Raw genomic sequence first — 25,632 nt, 5'->3', positions numbered from 1 at the left:
TCTCTTGCCAAATACTTGATTTATCCATGCAGTAGTTCAGTGTAATCTCTATATCTGTTGTCAGGAGTAGTATTAAGATTCAGAACCTATTTGGCCCTCTCACCTCCTGCCCCTCCTCTCCTCCACCCTCCTCCTCTAGGTATCGGATCTGGATTTCTGGCTATCAAACGCTCCAATGCCCTCTAACACCCAGGTTGAGTCCTTCCCTCCCTCCCTCTCTCCTCATCCTGCCTTCCTATTCTCAGTTACACATCCCTGTCTCATAATCCTGTGCTTCATGGACATTCCTCACATGTTGGATTGATTGCACCCCCGTTTAAATGGCTGTCTCTTTCTTTTTTATTTTCCCCTCTCTTCCACAGGTCACGATAATCTATACCTTCCCATTTTTAAGTGCACTATTTTTTCTAGCATGTATGTCTGCACATTGTATGTCTGTGATTGTGAAACGGTGCTGGTGGTTCGCCTTAGTTTTTTTTTTGTGCCCAGCAGTTGTCTTTCTGCTGTTTAGGTTGAAGTGGGAGAGAAACAAGTCTGTAGTGGGGTGTGTTTGTTTTATTGATGTCCATGACGCATCATGAAGGGACCTCTGACTCCTCCTTTGTCACATAGAGCTTTTTATAGTTCAATGTTTTTTTGTTTTTAATTTATTGGTCCTGGGAGTTTTTTCTAGAAAGATGAAAATCCCCGATTTAGAAACTCTTAAAGTAACTTTTTAGCTAAAACGACTTGGCATAGAGATTTTCTACTAAAGTCTTAGTTTTATTTGTGTGCAGGAAAAGGAATAACAGGCTCTGAGATAACATTTAAACAGGTTTATTGTTTTTCCTTTAGTGTGTTTTTGGAGCAGCAGAGCTATAGCTTCCTTAAACAGGATAAAGCTAAATCTAAGCTTCCCTTGTTTACATAGAACTCTTAACTGGATTTGTTGGTACTAAAAAACAGATGCACAGCATAATCGAGTTGTTTTGATTTAAAGCAAAAAGTGCTAAATATTCTAATTGCTGCTATGATAATAAAAAAATCATATTTTTATATTTAAGTTTAGTGCAACCAAGAACAGGCTGGTTATTGGTAGGAAGGTTGGAAACAATATAGAATTAAAGCTTTTCTCTTTTAATCATAATGTTCTTATGGTATGGAGTCCATGGAAGAAGCAAAGGTCGCAGAGGTCTGAGTGCTCTGGGTTTGCTCTGTTTCTATAGATGTAAAGCAGAGCTGCCCTTCCCCCACTTGTAGGAGCTAAGGCACTTTTATCTCACTTTCTTTAACAAATTTTCCAATTTGGGAATGAAAAACAGACAGTCGTAGAGCTGAGACTTAAGGGGAGCCTGGCTTCACTTTAATGCCATTTTCAAACTGCAGTTAAAAGCAACACAACAGGCTTGTTTACTTAAAAAACTTTTGTATTTGTTTTATATTTTCAGTAACATTGGAATCAGAGCATTTTCAAACTAGTATGAATAGTGGTTCCTTAAAAGAAAATAAACACAGTCAGGGAATTGCTTTTTATTACATTGTCATCTTTATAGAGTAACACATTTAAGGGACTGAAATAATTAAGCACTAAGTTAGGGTTTCCCAGGTGCTACTTGTCAGCTTTGAAACAATTACGTTAGTCCAGCAATATGCAGGGTATGGGCAGCATTTTATCATTTATAATTCAGGACAGCTGAAGAAAATTGGGGGTTGCATTCATCCCCTTTTCATCCTTTTGATTCTCATTCGCTGGCTCTTACACCTTTAATACACCTCTTAGGGGAACTGGCTTAATCGAGCAAAGAGCTGTCTAGATGTCAGACGTTGGGCTCTTTAGCCCTGAAGAGACAGACTCACCTGGAAATGTTCCTCAGAGCATTTTTTTTTTTTTTTTGTATGGCTGTCACTCCAGCATAACAGATCCTAGATCCTGGCTGAAAGGCTAACCGTAGCTAGATAGTGCTGTAGTTTTAGAAAACTTCCAAGCATGTATGTTTACACACACATACTGTATATTTCAGCTAAACATATGTGTTGCTTCCACTGGTACTTGCTGTTTCTTGCTCCAGCTGATGTATTAATTGGATGTTTATGTTCGGGTGTGTGTCTGAGCAGGAAGCAGCAACAGTAGCAGCAGCAGAAGCAGCCCCAGAGCCCTCCATCACAGCGCCCGACTCCGAGCCAGAGGAACCCAAAGACACAGAAATGGAGGAGACGGTGAGTCACTGCTGATGATGTGATCGTCTCAAAGTGAAGTTATGGCTGCAGAGCTCGTGATTCCAGTTCACAGCCTCCTGGCAGCATTCATCCCAGCAGCAACTCACATTTTAAAATGTTGGTGTAAACGATGTAACACAGACTTGACAGTGTCTCTTGTTTTTTCTGTTGAAATCCTGCTAGTCTCCATGCTCCAGCTTCTTTATTTAGCTTTTGAAATGTATTTGATTCAGCCAAGCTCTAATTTATGCTTTTGTGTTTCAATGATAAGAAATCATCAAAACACAAGAAAAAGAAGCAGAAAAAGGAAAAGGAAGAGAAGGAGAAGAAAAAGAAGAAAAAGCATCACCACCATCGCCACCACAGTGACGGAGGAGGGGAGCAGTCTGTCCAGAACGGCACCGTTGAGGAGGAAGAGCCCCTCCCGGTCAGTGGTAAAGTAGTAACCCTAAGGTTATTTTTTATGGGCATGTAAGGATTTAGAGTTAAGTAATTTTTATTCTGTGCTTCTAATTCATTGTCTGAAGCTAGAGGAGCTTCTCAGGCAGAGAATCTTTTATCTTTATTGTTTTTACTACCTCCAACACTCATTTACTGTTACAACAACACTCAGCAACACAGAACAAGCTCTTATTGCCTGCTTGACGCTGTGAGGGACACAGAACGGCTGAAGTGACCTGAGTTCTTCTCTCCTTTCAGCCAATGTCTAATTACTGCCTACTGGCTGAGAACTCCTACATCAAAATGGTGAGTGACTGTGATGTCTTCTATGAAATTCCCTCTGTCATTTGTCCTTATTTGGCTCATAGTAACATCAAATTCCTAAATTAATTTAGTTGTTTCTAACAGGATGGTGTTTTATTAAAGATATGCTCATATTTAGATTGTGTTGCAGATTCAGTCTGAATGGAATAAAAAGGAGACTTTGTTTTATAAACCCATTACCAGATTAAAATCTTAGTCTGTTGTGCATTTGAATTCAGATTCTTTTCATTCTATCCTAAAATGAAATCCAGGTAGACTGTTTGGTTTCTAAAGTAAGCCATTTAGTTAATAAGACCTCAACCCTTCTGCAAATAAATCCAGATGTTCTCTGAAGGTCTCTGAGGTTTAAGACCACTGTAAGACAAACAAAGAACACATCAGGGCTCAGAGTTGTAGAGAAGTTAAAAGTAAGGCTGGGTTTCTATCTTTGTTTTGACTATTGAACGTCTTCTGTTCAATTCATTAGATCATCTGAAAGTGGGAAGAGTAGAGCACAAACGCAAACCTATTAAAACACAGCCTTACCCAACCAGGCACACAAGGAGAGATCCATGGTTAAGTGGGATAATATGACCCCTTGTGGAACTTTTCAAAAAGAAAAATATTGTTGAAGGGTTAAGTGATTTATTTAAGTGCGATAAAAAAAAAAAAAAAAAAACAACTACAAATTAAAAATCAGTCTAAATTGTTTTCTGATGTCTTGTTTTCTTTAAAGATGAAGGAAGATGCTGAAGAGGTACTGGTTACCATTCTGTCAGTGACAGAGTATTTGACACACTCCTTCCTAGATGTGCTTTTCTCTTTTCCACTTGTTCTTTACAGACCGCCCTCTTGGCCAGATAACATAAAGCCTTTCTGGAGTGTTGCTTTGGTTTCTCAGGCTGTTTGTTCCTTCTGTTTATCTTATTGTTTTCAGTCTGGTTTCATGAAACAGTCTAATTTCCTGGGTTTCCTAGTGTTTTAAACTGCTGGGGAATTGAATTAGGCATTGTGATCATGAAATATACCTGTTAAGTTGCCTGTCCTGTCTATTCTCAAGGTGTATGACATCCAGGGAAACCTGCAGGATGGTAGCCAGGTGGTTGTGTCTGTTATATTTGAAAACAAGTGCAACAGCTTCCTTAAATCCATGGAGTTCAACGTCCTGGACTCTCTGAACTCCAAGCTGCAGAGGCCAGAAGGCTCAGGTCCACATGATGGCGTTGTTGTCCCCTTTCAGCTTCCTCCAGGTGAGAAATTATCTGCAGAAGGCATTCAGAGCACCCTCCTCAAATATTGGCTAACTTTTTTTTTGTTGTTTATTTGTTTTCTCCCTGATCAGGAGTTTCTAATGAGGCACGGTTTGTTTTCACTGTGCAAAGCATCGTAATGCCACAGAAACTGAAGGGAACTCTAACTTTCATTGTTAAGGTCGGTATTAAAATTCACAGCAGCGCCACTCTTCCTATTAATAAAGATGCACAACATTGCAGAAGGATTTCTAGAACACATTCACTGTGACCAAGATTATTTTGTTTTTTGTTCGGTTTGCTTTAGCTTGTTTTGCTGCTGTTTCCGTTTTAAAGAACCAGTGTAATCATAGTGGTAGTTGCTATTTGATCTTATTAGACAAATTTACAATTTAGTCTTTAGTCCTCTCACTATAGGAATCAAGGGTGAGCTCATATGCTAATGGGAATATGAGTTTTATGTGTTGGACATTTAAATTAGAACTCATTTTCATCATTTAAAAAATCTAGAATTTCTTTTTTTATAGAGGCTTCAAAACTACAAATGTATAATATTCCAACTGATTCCTGGATGTTATTGTTTTGAAGAATCTTAGACAAAATAACTTCTACCAAAACAAGAAAAATATGTAATTGTAATATTTTCTGTCTTTTTTCCCTCAGAATGAAGATGACTCTACTCATGAGAAACTGGACTTTAAACTGCACTTTACCTGCACTTCCTACCTGATCACTACTCCTTGTTACAGGTGGGGTTTAAGTGCACACATGAAAAATACTTTTTTTACTATAGAATTTTTTTCTTTGCAACCGTGTGATCACAGTTGGAATAAGAAATCCCATCCCTAGACATAGTCTTATGCTTTTCCAGAAATCTGTGTGTTTGTAGATCAGTGCTTCTCCATAGAGCCAGAAACTAAATCCAGTCCACTTCATCCCTGAGAGACTCTTTATAAATGCTTCTCACTTGTGTCCAGAATAAAAACCTGCTGAACATTCTGTTCTTTGGTTAACGGTATGTCTTGCAATGTGGTTTGTTTTTAGTGACGCTTTTGCCAAACTGTTGGAGTCGGGAGACCTGAAGAGCAGCTCGATCCGGCTGGAGGGGGTTAACATGCCCTTTCATCATCTACTGGCAAGGATTTGCTTTCACCACCACTTTTCAGGTAGTTTTGGTTTGTGTTTAAATGCTTAAAATGTTTCCATATCTAAAAGATGTTTCCATTCAGTACCAAACAGACATTTAAAAAGATAAATAATTTAAATGGTTTTCTTGTTGTGCAAAACTGTAAAACAAATTACATGACAAAACTGTTAATGGTCCTACAGTCGGCTTGTTAGCTTAGCACAAGGTCCCTTAATTCTTCCCACAATCAACTTTAACGCCGGCACAGAGTTTGCTGCTTTGCAATGACTCAAACTGAGCCAGTTGTGGGGTTATTATATTAGAAAACCTGTTTTTTTTTTTACTTTTAAAGATCTTTAAGAACAATAACCTTCAACATTAATAGAAAACACAATATTAGCATTAATTCTTCTGTTGCTTTAAATTAATTCTTTATCTATGAAATAATTTATATTCACCTATTTTTCTTTCAATGGAGTTCATAAACTTAAAAATGTTCATATAGATCTGGAGCAAGGCATGTTGTTCTCCTGCTTTAAGGTTACAAACACAAATTCTCAAAGGTTGACTCCAACAGTGGAGGCACTGAACCCAAGATATGAAGACAAAGCGAAAAAATCTTAAATAACAAGTCTTCAGTTCAAAATCCAATGAGGCTTTTGTTTATTGAGAACAAGCTGAAGAGAAACCCAACTCCCAGCAGCAGTATATGCCACAAACAACATCTAGTTAGATGGCTCAGCAGGCTAAATCCAACAGGCTCAAATAACGGAGGAGGGAAGATCTTGCAAACCAAAGATGAGTTGCAAACGGACAGGTTGGCTGTGAGGCTTCCTAAAGCCTAATCCGAACAGCTGCCATTCAACAGGTGAATTATGGGCTGAGTAGAGCTTCTTCTGTTAGAAGTGGCCTATAAATTAAAGATTAATGGGTTTGCAAGCATAACATAACAAAAAGAAACTCGAAGCAGTTAGAAAAGTGTTCCAAACCAACATTAATAAGTTCGGCCTTGTCTCCTCCCATCAGTAACTTACCAGAATCCATTGATGCCCACTTTACACAGTAGGAACTGAGACACAGCATAAGCTACAACGGAGGTCTTCAACAGGGGGTCCGCGAACCCTAGGGGGTCCACAGAGGTTGATTAGACTTTTATTTTATATTCCCCCTGCAATTTTTTCCACTAATTGAAATGTCTTTAAATATACATTAACATAATTTCAACTCGCTGTAGTAAACAGATAAATGGAGGCAGAAGATGACTCAGTCATCAGAGCACACATTCAGCAGCTTTTTCAAGCTGGGCACCATTTCATTCACAACACCTGTCCTGTCCCACCAACCACAAATCAGAATCAGAAATACTTTAATAATCCCAGATCGAAATTACTTTCGTTACATGACTCCATGACTATAGGACCAGTTTGATATAACACAATTTCTCACAATATATGTAATTAGGGGTCCCCACTCCTGAGCTACAATATTATGACGAAACTTTGAATATTTCAGAAGAGTTGAAGAAAGGCTAATAGTAGAAGCTTTAGATATATCTGAGCTATGCATCTTGCTGCCCAGCATGGCAGTTTTTTCTGGTCTTTACAAGGCATTAGTGTTTACTAGCGCCTCCTAGGGATGGGGTCCTTAGAATCTATATAGTACTCTATCAGTACAGGCCTTTTACCATTCTAAAGAAATTAACATAAATCAACTGTCCATTTCTGTATAAAGGTCAAAACATTTTGGCGTCAGGTTATTTAAGAGGACATTTAAAAGCAACATGGCATCTAGGTTTTTGTCTGAAAGAGCAAATCATGAATACTTTTTATAAGAGCAGTAGATAATTCACTCTACTCTAGACAGATGTCTCTTTAACGTGCAATCCAAAATTGACCTCCTCTCCTCCTCATTATCTTTGGCTAGTTGTGGAGAGGATCGACTCCTGTGCCTCCATGTACAGCAGGTCCATCCAGGGTCACCACGTCTGTCTGCTGGTCAAAACTGTGAGTGGAATATTTCCTTCTTTGCAAGGTCTTTATTACTGTGATACACCTGTATTTAAAACATGTACACATAAAAAAACATGAGGTGGTTAAAAATAGACAAATGAAGTTGACTTTTACATCCAAAACCTTGAGGTTTTTTTTCCTAAAACGCATCCATATTATTTTTGTTGTAAATGAAACACTGCTACTTTCTGATTTTGTTATTGAATCAATAAATGTGAATTTGTTTCTGGTTCTTTCCCAGGCCGGTCAGACTGTGTCCATCGATGCAAAATGTGACGAGCCGACTCTTCTTGGGAATGTTCTGGATGAGATCAAGCAGACCTTCTCTCAGTGCTGATTGTTTCTGACGGCCCCAGGGTGCCCCGACCCCTTCATGCCACCCACTCCATCATTAAAGCGACACAATCACATTATGAAACACTGCGGCTGGGACCTCCAGCTTCACCCTATTTATTAGTTGTCCAGGTTTCAAGATTACCGTTTCCTTGCCTCGGCTCCGGGGCCCTCACTTTAATTTTTCCTCTGCACTCTCATGCTTTCTGTTGTTTTGCAGACTTTTTTCATGCTTTGTCTTCTCTGTGGTGCACTTTGACTTGTACCTTGGTTTTCCAGCTTCTCCTTGCTTTGGATTGCCTCACATCCTCTGCTGTCCCCGGCCGGCCTTACCCTCCGCCCTCCCACTCTGCTGGCAGTTCACTCTGACAGTCATGTGACGTAACAACTGGATGTTTGCTGTTGATGGTTGAAATGTATTTTCACTGTTTGAGGTTTTATGTTTTCGTCTGTAGTTGTTTTTTGTTTTGATGTATGAGTTTCGTCTTTCCTCCTTTGAAGCCTGTCTGCGCCTTTCTCAACACACCGTTTTCCGCTTACTGAACATCAGTGCAGCTCTGCTCATTTGGCCTGGGACGCCAATGGGACCGACTCCTTCTCCACCAAGGTCCCTAGCTAGAGGAAATGTAGTATCCTAGCTTGGTTCCTCAGCTGTTGTGTAAAGATGAAACATTTGGGCAGCTGCATTGATGATGGAGCAGAGATGAAACCAAAGCTAGATACACTAAAAGGCGGGGGTTTCGGGGTTGAATAAAAGCTTTTTTCCCCTCATTTTTTTCTTGGCAGTGCTCCGAACAGATGTGGGATTTTAACAAGTACGACTTAATGGTTTAGTTTTTTTTTTTATTATTTTGTTCTGTGCCTTTTCTCCTACATTCTACTCAAGCTCTTTAGGACAATTTGCATATCATTCCTTCCATAAATAAAACTGAGTAAATAGTTTATACATAACTATATATCTATATATATATATATATATATATATATATATATATATATATATATATATAGTACAGCTGTCCAACATGAAGGAGTATTATTTGCTAGCAGATGCTGTTTAGGCCTCATGTACTCCAGTATTACTGTAACTCCAGAGAGGAAGTATTTCCTCTTGTACCACTTGAAGGTTTGCATCACGGTTGATCCTCCTGTCAGTCGGTACCCAGGTGACATTCCTGATGTTTCCCTGCCCTTTGGAAAATCACCATGCCTCTTCTCATGCATTATCGTTCTTCAGAAGCATGATTGTTTAGTTTTTTTTTAATCTTTGAAGAGATTTGTCACCTTAGAAATCTCCCTTTAGTTTGATTCTGTTTAGAAAGATGAAATTATGTTCACATTTACTGTTACGGCCCCTCCTCTGCATCCGTTTGCAGTTGTAGATACTCTTGAGTGTTTTTGTGACCTACTGGTCAGGTCAGCCATTCCATGATATTCAGTCTGAATACAGAGGTGATCCTTTTTTCATGAATGTCAAAAGAAAATCATGTATTGGTCCTGAAAACAACCTGTTATTCCAAAAAAAAACAATTATCTCATTCTTCATTCGAAACATGTGCATAATAGATTAAAATCTGTATATTGCATGATCAGGAATGTATTTTTTTTTTTTTTTCTTTCACAGGACATGCTCACACCAAGAGTAAAGTCATTCCATGTGTTCCTTTTTTATCCCCTAAATATTTTTGTTTACATGATCATTCTGTATTTTTGATGGCATTGTGTTTTTACTGGTTCGGACATATCACTGAATGTTTTAAATTATTGAACATGGGGGAAGGAAGGGTTTTGGTGTCATCACACCAAGGGTGCGGGGCTCAGAAAAATGGGCAGATCACCTATGCAGCATACTGAGAAACAAACAACCCACCCTCTCGCTTTTCTTAAGTTCATCGTGAGCCGTTTTACATTTGGCTTGTGACATTGAAATATACTCTCAAATTAAGGATTTTAAACGGTTATTTATAACTTTTTTTTCCTTCTCCATATTCTGCTATCAAGCTTGCATTGTAAATTGTCATAAAGTCAAGGGGACGACATAAAATATATGCTCTCCCTTTAAAGAAAGTCCACCAACAGAAATAAATTGTGGGAGTAGATTCTGTAGACTTTTTTTCTCTCCTTTTTTTTTGTGTTACAAAAAATAAATCAATAAAACTCATATACCAAAGCTTTTTGTGTGTATGATAGGCTTCCGCAGTCTGCTAGTTGGTGATGAGTGAAATTACCTGCCTGTCTGTAACTCTGTATTTTGAAAGAGAACTGGGGCTTATTTACTTATGGTTACTAAAATATTAGCTTTCATCATTAGTAAACCACCCCTGAGCTTCTGCATTGCCCTATGCTCAGCTGGAAACTGAGATTTTCCAAACATTGAACTGGGGTTGATTAATTTTTTGGTTCTTTAATCTCCAATAAATGTGGTATATTAAGGAAATGTTCCATAATGACACTCGGAAAGGTTGTTTACCAACTTTTACATTATGTACTAATTTTCTTTTACTTTGGTGTTAAGAAAAATGAATGTTAAAGTTAATGTTCAGATCAATCTGTTCTCAAGAAACATACTGGCATCCTTACAGATGGGCTTTTTTTTTTTTGCCACTAAATGATTTGGATCCATAGGTGACAATGGGAATCGCATAGTTCTTGTGTTGCCCTTTCGTCCTGGCCACCTGAACTCTTCTCCTGTATTTAGAGTCAGAATCAGGCAGAGGACATTCCACAATCCCCTGTATTGTTTTGACAATCAAGGCCAATTTCTCCTTTTCCTGTGTAGCATCATTACCTCACTGTTATATGTAGACCCGGGATGCTCTTTGTTGTGGTTCTGTATAAATGCACAAGTACTGTGAAGGACTGCTGACTCATCAGTTCCTTTGAGAAAGAAGAATCCCTTCTGACCCCCAGGGCAAAGGTGACCTGGGTTTAAAAAAACGCCTAAATATTTACCATGAAAAGTTTATGCTTTTATTTTGAAAGCCTGTAGCCGGAAATGGAGTAAACCTAGCGGCTAACTTGATCAGAGCTGCTTTATTCTGAATGTACTGAGCTCCCGGGGATCCTTCACGCCAAGAGAGGAAGAAGACGCACCAGCTGCGACCAAAAAAAAAAAAAAAAAAAAAGCCCAGCCGTTGTGGTTTTTATACTCCGTTTTCTTTTTCTTCTCTTTTCCCCCTCCGAAGACACGCTGACGGAAACCAGCGTTCACAAACTCGTTGGTTCTTTGTTGTTAGCTGTTGTTCGCACCGACCTAGCTTTGTCCTTCGCATACACAGTTGGCTGTGGGTTGCTGAAATCTATTAATATTGTTCGTTGTGGAATATGGCTCAGCATGTGCACCATGTAGCCAGTTCACAAAAAGCACTAATGCTGGAGATGAAGAGCCTCCAAGATGAGCCGGTGGAGGGATTCAAGATAACTTTAGTGGACGAGTCGGACATGTATAACTGGGAAGTGGCGATATTCGGACCCCCAAACACTCACTACCAGGGTGGTTATTTTAAGGTGAGTGGCTAACGTTAGCTAGCTCCACATCTATTGTTCTACCGCGGATTTTATTTCCCCTACTTTTCCCACACAAAGAGCAGGACTCCAGTTAGCTTAGCCTTTCTATGGACCAACATAAGCAGGTTAAAGTTATTACCTACATTGTTTAACTAATTGTTGTTTCCTGTTTAATCGTTGCTGTGATACAACATAGCTCTTTGTTCAACTTTAAACCAACTCTCCTCAATCAGAATTTATCCACCTTTAATGTTGAGATTTTTTTTTAAATAAAGTAGCTTATTAATGGGTTGTTTTTCTTTGAAAATTCCCATTTATTGTCTCCTTACAGTCGCAGTCTAGATATGATTGATACATCTATATTGGAACAAAGGCTGCGGTGTGAATGGGACCTTCTTTAGTTGGCTAACTAATTCAATAATCTCCTCTGTGCTCATCATTACAGCCCAGATATGTTTCCTTTTGAAATGTAGCCTTTTCTAACAGTTTGACTGGTGTTATTTATTTTTTATTTTTTTTATAATCAGGCCAGAAAACACAATTCCTTTCAGATCAATGTAAATTTCACTGCGGAAACATTGTTCCTGTTCTACTAAACTGCTCTAACCAAACACAATCACATTTATTTTCAAATTAAAATAGAAAAATAATAGATAAAAGGGTTTTATTCTCATAGTCAGGGTTTGGAAAATGCCAAAAATATACATAAACCAAAAAAGCATTTATTATAAATATATTATTTTAAACTCAATGTCGATATATTTACTTAACTATATTTATTTAACTAAACAAGTTGTAATAGCTTTATTTTTACTTGTATTGTGACTTTGGAATGATAATTTATTTAGGATAAAACCTAAGACTGTCACAATATTTCAGCAAATGTACACTGTTATAAAGAATTTCCTTTGGTTTTATTTGATCCAGGCAAAATTCAATTATTCTTAAATGCCACCAGTGTTTTGTTTTCACTCCTAATCTAAACCTGTATCCTTTCAAGTCCATTTCCATTGTTTTCAGCTGCAATCAGACCTAATCATACTTGTGTGTCTTCCAATAATCTGAGTAATCTTGCTCCTCTGCTGTCTGTTTTCTGTGTACTAAACAAACTAGATAAACTTGTCACCTTCCTAACTGATTCAATCATTTCTTTGTCTTTTGTTTTAACTTGTCAGCCTTTAGAAAGGTTGGCCGCCTATTTTCTTATTCAGATTCGCTCCTTGATGACCCATATAGTAGGCATCTATGGTCTGGTTTCGGGTTTCCTCTTTAATATGTCGCTAATCTTTTTTGTTTTTCTAACATGCTTCCTCCCCTGGGAGTAAATGTGTTTGACAGATGTTCTTTGTCTGTACAGATTATTTCAGTCAACCATAGATCACCTTATCGAATCTCTTGGATGAAAAATATTCTCCTGAATATTTAAATCTTTAAAAATTACATTCTCTTTATGCTGTTTTTTTTTACCAGGTAATTAAGCTCATTTTAGATCCTACCCACAGCTACATACCTACAGTAGATGATGTTGCCATAGCAAAAAGCTTTCTGTCGTTTTATCTCAAACTTAATAAAACTTAAGGTTCTTTAAAATGCTCTGATTAAAATGCATTCTGTGCGAAAGGGGTTCTAGATCACCGGGATCTGTTAATTCCGTCTAAAACTTGGAATTAATGCCAGATAAAACAAAAAGGTAGTTACGTTATTGAACCTGTAGAGGGTATAACCTTCAACTATTGCTGTAATGTATACATTTGCACTGTTTTAAACAAGTTTAATAGATCTGTTTTTGCAAAACAACCCTTTAGCTGTTTTGAAATTGAGTAATTCCAGTGCTTGAGAAGCACTCTGGCCGTTTTTGGGGTTTTTTTTTAATCAAGCCTGTGAACACAAGCAAAGGGCCCCAGCACCTCTGGGGATGGTGTTTTAGTTTGTTGGTGTGGGTGCTACAGGATTCCTTTGTCGGGACAGGAATGCACATCCCGGCTGTGAAATACGCCTCATGGTTATGACTCATTGTTCTTTTCTGGGTTTCCATCCAACCAGTTTGCCCGACTCAAACAGTTTTATCCAGTTACGTTGCTGAACAGAAACGGAGCCAATCCTAATGAAACCTGGCTGAGTCAGGGTTTCTTGTTTTTCTCTCCATTTTTTTTTTTTTTTTTTTTTGATTTCAGTCACATTGTAGCTCCAGGCCACACAGTGCATTATAAATATATCATCCAATCCTGATTAGGGGACTGGGGCATTAAGACTTTAAACTGGCTATTGATCTGGAGGTTTCATGTGCTCCCCTAAACATTCCTGTTCAACCGACACGTCTCAGGTATCCGCTTGCCTTCTGCATTGTACCATGAGGTATCCCCAATCCCTCAGCCTAATGTGAGTGTCTGATTACACACAGAGGCTGGCAATGATCTTGGATGAATATTTAAGGTACACTGGCCGATTTGGCTGCTCTTGTTGGACAAGCATGTTTCTCTAGGTGGTCACTGATACACTTTATCTCTAAAAGCAGCCAATCGTTCTTATTAGAGCAACCAGCTTTTGGTGTAAAAATCAAAATACAATGGGCTCTTTTTAAGGCTGGTTCACACTGTCGGGTGATTATTTTTATCTTTTTTTAAACTTAAGAGATCCTTATGATGATTTTATAGAATCAGACATAGGCCAGGTTTGGTTGTACAGTGTGTTATCTTCAACCATGCCACAAGTGCAGTACATCCCACACAGGCTAATTTAGTTGCTGTCAACGCGGATCTGACAAAGTCTCTGCGTCCCAATAGTTTTATTTGCTGTGAACAGTGCGGAAAAGGTGGTTGTAAGCTACTTTTAAGCGTGAAACTCCACTTCAACACCTCATCCATACAGTCTGTTCACCAGGATTATGACCCTACCTTTTAATTTTCTGTAGTTTGTAGCTGCAGACCCCTGCATAGCGGGAGCTGTCGCTTGCCAATCACTCAGGGAATTCCTGTTGCCTTTGGTAGCAACTGGAATTAAGAGTGTTTCTGATGGTAAGATATGGAAGTACCAGAATATAAAATAAACTAATTTTCGCTGGCAAATTTAAAAATTTTAGGTTATTGTATAAATTATAACCAGTTTTTCTGTTCTTGGGCAAAAATCGGCGGTTTTATTGTCAGGTGAACTAGCCTTTACTTTGGCGGTACATAGAGGCAGGTTTCTGCTCTTATCTGTACTTATGATCAAATACTTCATGATATTAAACCTAATTTTTCTCCAGGTACACACCCCATATATTTTTGCCCTTTGCTTCACAAAGGTAGCTTCTTCTACTTCTCAAGTCTTTGATTCATGCCATAGTGTGACATGTTTGATTTAAATTTGATTTTGTTTACCTCTGCATTTACTTTTTTCGATCAATAAAATTTAAATCTTGTTTCCCACGGTTTGGTACATCTGTGTGAAATCAGATTTCGACCTGTTTAACAAGGTTTAACCTCTTTTTTTTAAATCTCTGTTTTCCAAAACACAGGAAAACTGACCTAACTTAGAGGAAGGCTAATCGTTTCCCCAAAGGCTCCATGAGTAATTGTGACTGAGAGCCAGAACATTGACTGACCCAAGTTATTTCAGACATTTATCTGACAACAATTTTTTTATTGCAACTTATTATTAAAATGTGATTTACAGTACAGGTAACTTAAGTTTTTTCTATTTTTAAAAGAAATAAGAAAATGTAGAAGTTGTTATATTCTTGATTCCAGGTGTAGTTCTTAAGAGTGTAGTTTTCCACTGAGCCTCTTTATCTTCGACTTCTGTAAAGAAATACTAAAGTAAAGTCTAGTACAATATTAAGTTGTTATATTATTATAATGTGGTAAAATCTCCACAATGGTCTTTTCTAAGTGCTCTGTATGTCTGCAGCTATATGAGGTGACGCTACTTTACAGAGCATACATCTGTATGAAGAAACAAAAATCTGCCCTGCTGTATACAGACCCTGAAACACTCCATGTATTTGTTGGCTACATAGAAGAAGCTGATTAGTAAATACCCACCCTTTCCTGTTGAGCTGTTGTCTTGGCTTGCTTGCTTCTCCACTTTGGCTTTTAAGCCATGGAGCAGTAGTCTAGGGACGGGTACAGGCAAGACACCCAGCTGCACCAGGATCGGCTGGGCACAGTTTCCAGAGTCATGTTCCCCCCCCCTAGGCACTGTCACTGAAACAAGAGCAGGCCGAAGAAAAAAGGAAAGAGGACTGAAATGGCTTGCTCAAGAGCAGACAGATCCCCTCCTCACAGTGCTGCCCCCTCCCCTTTCAAAGCAGAACTTACAAGCAGGGGTGAGTTTGAGGCCCCAGCTAGTTCTAATCGTCCCCTGAAGCAATGGCAGGGGTTTGTCTCTTTCCTGTTTAGGCTAGCTGTGTGGTTATCTCTGAAACACCGCAGTTTCTGGAGCTCAATCTCATATGAACCATTCTGAAGATCTCTTAGTTTTAATCTGTTTCCTTCCTTTTTTTTCGTTTGAGAATGAAGATAATGGCGGGGGGCTATTGATAAACTGGAAGATGTATCTGCTTGGTGTTACATCTTCCCTCTTCTCAAGGTCCCTGTCATTAGGGATGACCATAAGTAGTGTGTGTCTGTGTGTGTGTTAAGATGTGTAGAGGCCTTGAGGAGGTGCAGAACCAGAACAGAATGATTTGTTCTTTTCGGGTCGTTCATTGACCTCCTTTAGCCTGCCTTCATGTCATTTTTCAGCGGCTGGGAGTGTTCTCTTTCTCATTGCTGTTTTTTTTTTTTGGACTCAAGGCAACTTTTAAAGTCCCAATCTCAAAAAAATGTTTACAGAATTGGTCACTTAGTTCATGTTCTGAACTCATGGTAGCAGGAAAAATGTCTTTGTTTTTGTGTCTTTGGTAGAAAATTGGTTTTAGTCTTTGAGTGGCTGAACCCTGGCTACACTCTTTTATAAGTAGGTCAGATTTAATTTGGGAATTTGCTGTTATGCAACCTGTGTCTCATTGGTTAAATGTAGTTATTCTCTTCATGTTTTAGTTTTTCTATCACATGACATATTATTGGGGTTTCCCTTTATATCCATTGCTGACAGATAATTGGGAAGTTGGCCAGGATAATGATTTAACCAAAGTGTGAAAAAGCCACTTTGAGACGACTCGTTCCTGGTCTGCTGTGACTTTGGTTTTTGGTCTCATTACATCTAATCAAGCAAAGTAACCTTTTTTCATTGCATCTGTCATTGTACACAAGAGACCAGCAAAAGAATCCATGAGGGGGTGTTGGATGACTTTTTGGCTACGTTTACACAGTAGCCTGAAATGACCCAGATCGGATTTTTTTTTTTTTGGCCCATATCAGACCTGTATCTGATCTTTTCATGGCTGTCTGAACAACAAAGATCAGATTTTTTTCCAACGCGACCCGGGCCATTTGGCTATGTGGTCCTGAATCCGATACGAATCTGATCTTTTCAAATGCGAGCTGTGTCTAAACAGCCAGGTCGCATTCATCTGACCTGAACGCCATTAATACATGACAAATATTACTATTCTGGGTCTTGCTATAAAGAAGCAGCAAGAAAAACAACAACCATGGTGGACGATGATGCGGAGAGCAGTATTTATGTTTAACCATATTGAAAAGATAGGTTAGTAGGTAGGAAGAGGAAGTAAGATGCTTCCAGTTGATGGTTCATGTAGCATAGAAACCTCCTAATATTCCCATCTGGTGCATAGGAACTGTACAGTTTCCGTTCATCCGTTATTTATTCTTTCTTTTTGTGTGTAACTTTTTTTTTATTCTTTTTAAGAGAGCTGTAGTTTGCAAATTTTTTTGGCTAAAGATCTTCCAGATTCAGCAGCACAACAGTGCAGAGTTTCTTTCCTACCTAAGATGACTTTTTTTTCTGTTGACCCTGTAAACTGCGAAGGAATGGGAGCTGCAATTTGCACTATTCAGATTAACTCAGCGATAACATGGAAATTGCTCGCTCCGGGAGCCGCATTTGCGTTAGGTGTAAGCGTACCTTTGGTTGCAAGGATCTGCAAGAAATGTGACATGCAGTAGTGAGTTTTGTCCACAGAATTATACATAGGTTTGTGTATCTTAAAGGAGAACATTCATAAAAGGGCATTTCTTAAAAATGACACTTTCCTGTCGAGGGGAATTTGTGAAATGCATGCACCCAGAGTTCCAGAAACATTCTGAGGCAATTTTGTTTGCAGGTTGAGTGGGCCATGAGGTTCATTAAGAGCTAAAATGACAGAAACTAAAGAACACAGGTAAAAACCAAAGGAAGAAGGGGCTTCTTGACGGAAAATGTTTTTCATTTGACCATTTTCCACAGTTTGCTTATATTTAGTCTGGGAGAGTTGAAATGAATGAAGCCTTTTTCACAAATATTCTGTAAATGTGTTCAGACCCTTACAGAAAAAACCCACCAGAGTGAGAGATTGGGTCTTTACAGCTACCTCCCCACAGACATAAATGTTTATGTATCTGAAGGAGAGAGCGAGTGTTTGGTATTTTTAATACACTTGGATGTAACTTTGTGGTTATTTTTGTTGACCAAAGGAATATATTGGAGTTTTTTTCTTTTATTGCTAAAGTTTTCTTAATAATTATGGAATGAATGTTAAAAGAAACCAAAAAGCTTTGAATTCATCTTTTAGTTTGACGTCTTTAATTTTAAGAAATACTGAATACCTGAAGCAGTATACTGTTTTACTTTTGAATTTATGAAAAAGAGACTTTTTTCTGAAGATATTGAAATTAATACAAACAATATAATAAATGCTATATTTAATAATAATGAAATTTTGATAATGAAAACATAAGCGTCCTAATAAGGGTTGATTACGAAAAATTATTCCCCAACAAATATTACAAAAAAGGAGAATGGTTGAAGGGAGAAAAAAAAACAATATTAACTACTACATATCACTATTTAATAAATTGTATACTATAGTTTAGATTAAATATTAATTAAAAGAATTCTACAAATGTACAAAAGTAATGAAGAGTTAGAAGAATAGTATTCAAACCTACCTTTTTATAGTGGATATTTAATCTTTAGTTTACTGGTTTTATGTATTACAATGTGAAAAAGAGGAACTTAAATGACTTCATGTTTTTCCCTTTTGCCTCAGTCCTTGTTAATGTATAGACAAAATCTAGATTTATGTACTGCTTTATTTTAGAAGTGAACCTACCAATCTGTCTGCTGTTTGTCTGCTGTGTCCACCCCCCACTGACTCTGTGCCAGCTGTAAAGTGTACAGTGTGGCCTTGAACCCTGCCCTCTGCCAGCTTTCTGCCACGACTAGTCAAAGCCAGGGATTTAATGTTTTCCCCATTTGTGACCATGTCAGCATTTTCTCTTCAGGATTGCTGCACGGGGGCAGAGCAGATTATTTTTCCCGATTGTTGATCCCCTTTTTGACACATCAAACGTCGATAGTTACCGTAACTCTACACCTCATGGACCAGGACACAGAAACGCAGTTTAATTCATTTACATCTGTTGAGCTTCTGAACTTTGATAAAGATTTTGGCATCTTTGGGTTTAAATTATGCAACACGCTCACATAAGTCTAAATCCTTTATATAGCCCAACCCCCCTCCACACGGTTTATTTTTCACCCCAGCACACAGCCCATCTGACCAAGCTAAACCAACAAATGTAAGTAACTGTCTAAGAAGCTGATATGGGTATCAGCAGAAAGGTTCCTGCTGTGAGTGATGTGCATGCGTGTAATCGGTCCAATCGGTGCATGATCTCCACTGAGCCTGTCTCTCCTGAGAGGCTTTGTGTATAGGGAAGGGGGGTGCACACTGGTTTTATACATTATATGTGCAAGTGGTAGTTCCTCAATTTTAATACATATAATGGCAGATCACAGTGCGAGTGTCGGATTGTTTTGGTTCGTCTCTATGTGAACAAACCTCCACTCCTCCCAGACACTCATGTTTCTCTGAGACTGTGCAGCTGAGCGCCCTGCTAGGCTCTGGCCCCTCCTTCCTCCACATCCTATTCTATTACCCTGGCTTTAGCTGCTCCATGTGCACCTTTGAGTGGATAGCACCGACACCTCATTTTCATTACCACTGTGGAGATTTACCACATTTTGGGGAAACTTTCAGCCTTTCTTTAATCCAGTTTTGCAGTTTTATATATATAAAAAAGACTGTTGATGACTCACTGGATAAGTAAATGGCCTGTATTTATATAGCACCTTTTCAGGTTAGGAAACTTGTCCAAAGCGCTTTATACTACATCTGTCATTCAACTAGTAACACACACATTGATGGTGGTAAGCTACATTGTAGCCACAGCTGCCCTGGGGCTCACTGACAGAAGCGACTGAAAGCTGGAGCCGGGGCTTGAACCATCAACCCTTCGATTTTAGGGCAAACTCCTTCACCCAATTCAGTGTAGCCAAACAAGTATATATGTACACTTGTGTGGCTAGTTTTGGATATTTTAATGAGAGGGATAAATGAGAACAGAGTCAGAATCCTTGTCAGAAAAAACAAATGGTTGCTTTATTTTAAGTGCAGCTGAAAATGGTAATTTGAAGAAATTGTTTTTATTTGGGCCTTAATTACCTGTATAAGCATATAACAGGTTACAGCAATGCTGTCACCCGCATGTAACCTTCATCAAAATGTACCAGGCCGTATATGCCGTATATTACCTTAATTTGCTTCCATAGTCTGGATTAGTTAAGCTATAATAACTTCATTACTTAATGAATTAAGGTATGATAAGTACCAGATATTTCTCCCCCATCATCTATAGTTAATTTAGATATAACACATTTTCATATTTTGATGTAGAACAAATGGTTTGTGTGGATTGTGGAAAAAGTAGTAAGTTGTCTGATGTCAACCAAGAAGGATTATAAAGCTTCCTTTGACGTCACCAGTATTTCTTCTCTCACCTTCAGGCTCGAATCAAGTTCCCGGTTGATTATCCGTACTCTCCACCTGCGTTCCGCTTCCTCACCAAAATGTGGCATCCCAACATCTATGAGGTAGTATCAACATAACTTCTTGTTTATCATTTGTGAAAAGTAGTTCAAAATCTTCCTTAAATTGCTTTATTCCCAACAAATACAAAAGAAATTTTTCTTTTCCAAGTATCTATTCTAGCAGCATCAGAGGAATGAGTGAAGAGTTTTTTTTTCTTCTTCTTCTGTCAGCTGCTTTTATGACCTGTACAAACCTAATTTCTGTTTAATTCTGGTATTTAGAATTTTATTTTTTTCCACATTAGAGGTTGAAGCAAGACGTTTAGATGCTTGAGATCATCATGAAATTAGAACAGGGGAATTGAGAGCGATATAGTTTGTGAAGTTTTTAAGTCTTATAAAAAGATGCTCTACTCCCTGACTGAGCTGCTATGCATGATCACAGTTTAGTCCTTAATGCTTCAAATGTACTGAGTCATGAATACATACCCTCTGCTCAGAGGCTGCAGCCCCTCGTATTGCACAGTAAATGTGTAAAATGACCAGGCTGGGAATCTGCAGTGAAACTGGCTCTATGTCTGTTGAAACAAATGATAGAAAAATCTGGTGTTTCCTGAAAACATTTTTTAAAAACCGTATTTTCCTCTAAGCAAGCTATGTTGCCGCTGTCTCTGCAGAACGGAGACGTCTGCATCTCCATCCTACATCCACCAGTGGACGACCCACAGAGTGGAGAGCTCCCTTCAGAGCGGTGGAACCCTACACAGAATGTCAGGTGATTATGACTGATGTAAAACCAATGTGTCAAACTGTTCCTGCATTCAGCAGAAGCTGTTTTTGTTTTGGGTTTAATATTTTGGCAGATTATTTGACAATATAAACTGTTTACTTTCCTGTTATGTAACCTATTTTTAGAAACGTATGAAAAGAAGTGCTGAGGCCTGATCATCTTGGTTGAACAGGGCTGATCAGAACTGAATGCAGAAAGAGTTTTTATCAACTATTTAATATATTATCTTGTGAGGAAATTGTGAAGCCTTTTGTGTAAACCAAAGAAAGGAAGTTAAAATCCTCAAATTTTGCTCTTGAGAGCTGCAAAAATACTGATCAAATAACTATAAATTCAATATAAACATCTCCCTAAACTTAGCATGTTTTATTTGTTCATTAATCGGCGTGCAGATATGGTGTTTCCCCCGACGTCACATCTGACTGGAAGTCAGCTAAACAGTAGCAGATTAAAGCCTGGATTCACTCATTTTAGTTGTGATTTGAAAATAATTTCCTTCTGCCTGGTTGAAAAGTAGGGGAAAATATTTACAATATGCCAGACAGGGTCTGGAAGGTGTCGATGTGAGAAGAGCGATTACCATCTCTAACCAGAGGTTTTAGGAGCTTAGCTGAGATGTTGTGCTCCTCATTTGTTCCTGTTCATTTCTTTAGTCCTGCTATGAGTCTCACCTTACCATACCTCGCCTCCGACCTCTCTGCCCTATTCTTTAGTCTTTTGCTCACTCTGCATTACTTCCTCCTATTCTATTTTGACCCTCCTTTTCTTGTGTTCCAGGACCATCCTGCTCAGCGTTATCTCTCTGCTAAACGAACCAAACACATTTTCCCCAGCCAACGTGGACGCATCAGTAATGTACCGCAAGTGGAGGGACAGCAAAGGAAAGGACAGAGAATACATCGAGATCATAAGGTATCTACAGAGGGTACCATCCTTAATCAGGAAGCCTGCCTGGGATTTGGTGATTTAGAGCTTCTTCTTTTTTTTCTTTTAAAAGGAAACAGGTGTTGTCTACAAAAGCTGACGCAGAGCGGGACGGCGTCAAAGTTCCCACCACGTTGGACGAATACTGCGTCCGCACACAAGTTCCTCCCACAGACGACGGCTCCAACCTCCTCTATGACGACTACTATGATGACGAGGAGCTGGATGAAGATGAGGAGGAGGACGAGGAAGACTGTTGCTATGACGAGGATGACTCTGGCACCGAGGACTCCTGACCGTGCCACGCTGTGACATCACCCCCCCTCCCTCCCCTGACCAAATCTTGTTCTCACCCACTCGCATTCAAAGTCTCCCTCTTGTGTCACAGACTGAACTTTGACCCCTCCCTCCTCCTTCTAAAGGACACTCTTGGCACAGTCTGTCCAGCGTCTGTTACGTGCAATCACACTAAAGCCTGGGTCATTGAAAACACAGCAGCTGAATTGCTTTTGGTCTTTTCCTGTTTTTTTTTGTTCTCCGAGTATAGGTTACACACGATCCACACAGAAACTGCACTGATGTGTGTCAAAATGTCCAAATAAAGGTCTTTGAAGCCCTAAGACCTATTTCCTCCACAGATGTCAAGGGAAATGAAGCTTTCTCATGGCTGTTTCTCTCTTTTGCAACAGATCAGCTCACTGTAAAACAGGAGCGCAAGACCACTTAAACACATAGGCAAACTTTTCTGTGTGACCTTCAGTTGGCAGAAGGTTCACCTGACACACCGTCACCCACGACTTTCAGAGCCACAGGGCTTGGGCTGTGCAGAACAGGAAAATTATCCATTTCTGAAAGCTACTCGCACTTCCTTGTGCCTTCCTTTAATCCCAGCTCTAAGTGATCAGCCCAAGCAAGCCTCTATCAGAAGAGTGATATTCAAGCTCTGACGCTAGAGTTAAAACTTCTGCTGGATAACCTCTCTGCTTATTTATAGAAGCACCTGTTAAATTTATCCAGGGTGTAAGGTAAGATCCAACAGCTGAACTCACCAGTCAAATGTAGATCATGCAACCAGTGTGCTGTTTCAAATCGAAGGGAATCTATGCAGTCAGAGCTTGAGTTTCTGTTACTTGCAGTGCTTTAAATATGGCAGTAAAGCAGCAGTTAGACCAAACTCCAGCTAGAGAGGAGCTGAGGGGGTATTTAGAGGGGCTCTTTCAGCTGGATCCGTCTTTTTGTCCGTATTGGTTAGTCATTCCCTCTCAGAGATGTACATATCATGGTGTTGCACTGCAGCCTTTTGCTGTGCTTGCCTCCTACTGGTGGCTGTGTGCAATGCAGCATCATTATTACGTTGTCTTGTTTTTCTTATCCTAACATGCTGCACTGGATTGCAGCCATCTTGACTCACCTGAATCAATGAGCTCAGTTGCTTTGAGCAGAGATCTAGTAGCCGTGTGAGGGAATTAGAAGGAAATAATGGTGGGTGGAATATCCAGACTGATGGGTTAGCTTTCCGTCTCCTTTACAACAACGAGGACTGGACAACGTACACATAACCACCACTGACCCCAGCAGTGTTTCCAGTGAAAATCTCAACTTTAACTTTCCGCTTTGTGAATAGCCGCTGATGGTTTTAAAGATGTGCTGAAAAATGTGACAAGGAAGTTCAGAATGGGATTTTATCCCAGCATGGGCAGAACACTGTGGTTCTTCACTAGCATGCTGATAGGTGTTTGGTTTTAGACATGTTGTAACGCTTGGGAATGTGTGCAAAGGTAAAAAGGTCCTCAAATTTGATTTCATCAAAGTCATATTATGAATGGGGTGGAGGTTGATTTGCTTTGTTTTTCCATAATCTTTGATATGAGCTGCAAAGATTTCCGAAGTGTTTGATTTTTGACTTGATATTTGTTTTTATAACCCAAGTTTTTTGCAGGCAGTATGAAGCAGTAAATGTTGAAGCAAAAACCCAATTATGTAAAAACCAAAATGTTGTCTCAATCCAACCAGACAGAGCACACATATTTTAAGAACCTTTAAGCTATCTATACTGGATCATTGAGTCCTGTTTTATGATTTCTAATGGTCCCCAGCCCTACATCATATTGTCTTTGGATAATGGGGTTTATTTTGTTTTTATTTGTTGGACTACTGTTAATTTTTTATGTTGACTTTCCTTCCCCACTTGCCCCTCCCCCCCTTGAGTTTTCTGATCTCTGATTGGTTAAAACACCAATAAGGGAAAACCCAGCAGTTGAGATAAAAAAAAAAAACCTCAGGAAAACATCCACCACCTAATAAATTGTATTCCAATTGAGTGAACCTGACCGGTGGGGGTGGGGGGAGCGTAACTTTTTGGCTTCAAAGGACTGTTTACAATCTCTACCTTGATATGCACATGTGGATAGTTTGACGATCACTTGTTTTGTTTTCTTGTTTATATTTTCTGTTTCTTATGGTTTGTAAATCTATTTAAATTCTGAAATAAAGTTCTTTATTAGATACTGATTTTTATGTATTTTTTTTTTATTATTTTGGTCTTTTTATCTATAGTCCATTTTAAATCTCACTTTTATTCTTTATTCTGTTATTTTTCTGCAGGTGCTGAACAGGATGAGTATATCAAACCAGGACTTGCCTCTAAAATGTAAGAACTGGATCTTTTCTTGTTTTGCTTCACAGGTTGTGTCTGAAGTTTACATTTAAATATGTTTGCCTGTAAAATGGCCATACCAAGAGTTCAAATGGATTAGTATGTTCTCAGAATGCTATTTTTGGTAAGATTTGCTGAAGTTAATTTAAATTGGTTGATGCTGATGGGGAGCCACGTTATCTTTAGTCCAAAGAATTAAGGTCTCTTAAACGTCCTGTTTGCATGCTCTGGCTATTCTAAAACCAGTTGATGTCAAAAGTCTTAATGCTCTGAGTGTCCTGTTGTGTTCAGGTTTGAAATGTTCAGTGAAACTGGCTCTCTACTAACAAAGTAAAAAGGCTTAAGCTTGAAGCCTCTACAGGGTTTCCGCGGGGTCATTAAAAAATCATTAAATGTCATTAAATTGTTGTTTTAATTTAAGGCCTTAATTGGCATTAAAATTCATTAGATGTGTTTCTTGTGGCATTTAAAAGGCTTTCTTAAAAAAAAAAAAATTTTTTTTATAAAAAACAATTTCGTCAGACATATTATATCAAGATATATTTGCGTGGAACTGCTTCTGGTTGATCGCAAATATGTATGTTCGGAAAAGAAGCTTGAGTCAGAGAAAAAGCTAGAGAATGGGAAAGATTGCCAATTTCAACAAAAGTGTTTTGAAAACGAGGAATTCGGGACATGGCTGCAGCCTGTCGACGAGTACCTGTTGGTGGCATTAAAATTATTTGTAAGAGCATTAAAAAGCGTTATATTAGAGTTATTCATTCCTGTATAAACCCTGCTCTAACCTTTTCAGTCCAGTAGCCTTTTTTCTCCCTTTTACCACTGAAGGAAATTTTCCAAGCAGACATTTATAGTTTATTTTTTTGGTTGTACTCTTAATACCCTTTTTTATAGGTTAAAACAAAGGGAATTCTGAAATGTTTTTGATGTGAAGAACACTTCCACCTTTGAGTGGGGGAAAAAAAGGCCAGTTTAGTTTATGCTTTCAGGGAAGATTAAAGAAAGAACATCTCCAGAAACCTAATTGATAATATTCTCTAGTTTTCCAACAAACTGCTCAATATGGTAGCTTTAAATTATCGGACCTTTTTAAAAAGACATTTGTGACTAGAGAAACAGGTTGAAGACGCACTGTTAGGTTG

General features: G+C 38.7%; 2 protein-coding genes across 6 annotated transcripts in view; both read left to right on the top strand.

Annotated features, from left to right (window-relative positions):
- ap3d1 (adaptor related protein complex 3 subunit delta 1) overlaps positions 1-9,203 on the top strand; it is a 31,121-nt gene extending 21,918 nt beyond the window's left edge. For 2 of the 5 annotated variants that reach the window (XM_038281058.1, XM_038281060.1), the window contains 11 exons: positions 140-193; positions 2,095-2,196; positions 2,468-2,623; positions 2,896-2,943; positions 3,677-3,697; positions 4,001-4,190; positions 4,283-4,371; positions 4,854-4,939; positions 5,235-5,356; positions 7,240-7,319; positions 7,567-9,203. In XM_038281058.1, the coding sequence (XP_038136986.1) occupies positions 140-193; positions 2,095-2,196; positions 2,468-2,623; positions 2,896-2,943; positions 3,677-3,697; positions 4,001-4,190; positions 4,283-4,371; positions 4,854-4,939; positions 5,235-5,356; positions 7,240-7,319; positions 7,567-7,662 (1,044 nt within the window). In that variant the 3' untranslated portion in view covers positions 7,663-9,203. The remainder of the gene's footprint in view (positions 1-139; positions 194-2,094; positions 2,197-2,467; positions 2,624-2,895; positions 2,944-3,676; positions 3,698-4,000; positions 4,191-4,282; positions 4,372-4,853; positions 4,940-5,234; positions 5,357-7,239; positions 7,320-7,566) is intronic. The other 3 variants (XM_038281061.1, XM_038281059.1, XM_038281062.1) reach the window with 2 other exon arrangements.
- Positions 9,204-10,712: 1,509 nt separating this feature from the next.
- On the top strand, positions 10,713-22,454 carry cdc34a (cell division cycle 34 homolog (S. cerevisiae) a). Its single transcript, XM_038281066.1, has 5 exons — positions 10,713-11,165; positions 20,097-20,183; positions 20,798-20,895; positions 21,688-21,822; positions 21,908-22,454. The coding sequence occupies exons 1-5, from the start codon at positions 10,983-10,985 to the stop codon at positions 22,128-22,130; spliced, it is 726 nt and encodes a 241-aa protein (XP_038136994.1). The 5' UTR covers positions 10,713-10,982; the 3' UTR covers positions 22,131-22,454.
- Positions 22,455-25,632: the final 3,178 nt, after the last annotated feature.

Source organism: Cyprinodon tularosa, unplaced genomic scaffold (assembly GCF_016077235.1).
Source record: "Cyprinodon tularosa strain WSP-4 unplaced genomic scaffold, ASM1607723v1 ctg167, whole genome shotgun sequence".
In the NCBI taxonomy this organism is placed as follows: domain Eukaryota; kingdom Metazoa; phylum Chordata; class Actinopteri; order Cyprinodontiformes; family Cyprinodontidae; genus Cyprinodon; species Cyprinodon tularosa.
The sequence above is the reverse complement of the archived record's forward strand: the minus strand, read 5'-3'. Positions and strand labels throughout refer to the sequence as shown.

Coding starts and splice junctions, on each gene's coding strand:
- cdc34a (XM_038281066.1), top strand. CDS start 10,983: ATGGCTCAGCATGTGCACCATGTAGCCAGTTCACAAAAAGCACTAATG. Junction 11,166..20,096: donor ACCAGGGTGGTTATTTTAAG/GTGAGTGGCTAA, acceptor TCTCACCTTCAG/GCTCGAATCAAGTTCCCGGT. Junction 20,184..20,797: donor GGCATCCCAACATCTATGAG/GTAGTATCAACA, acceptor CTGTCTCTGCAG/AACGGAGACGTCTGCATCTC.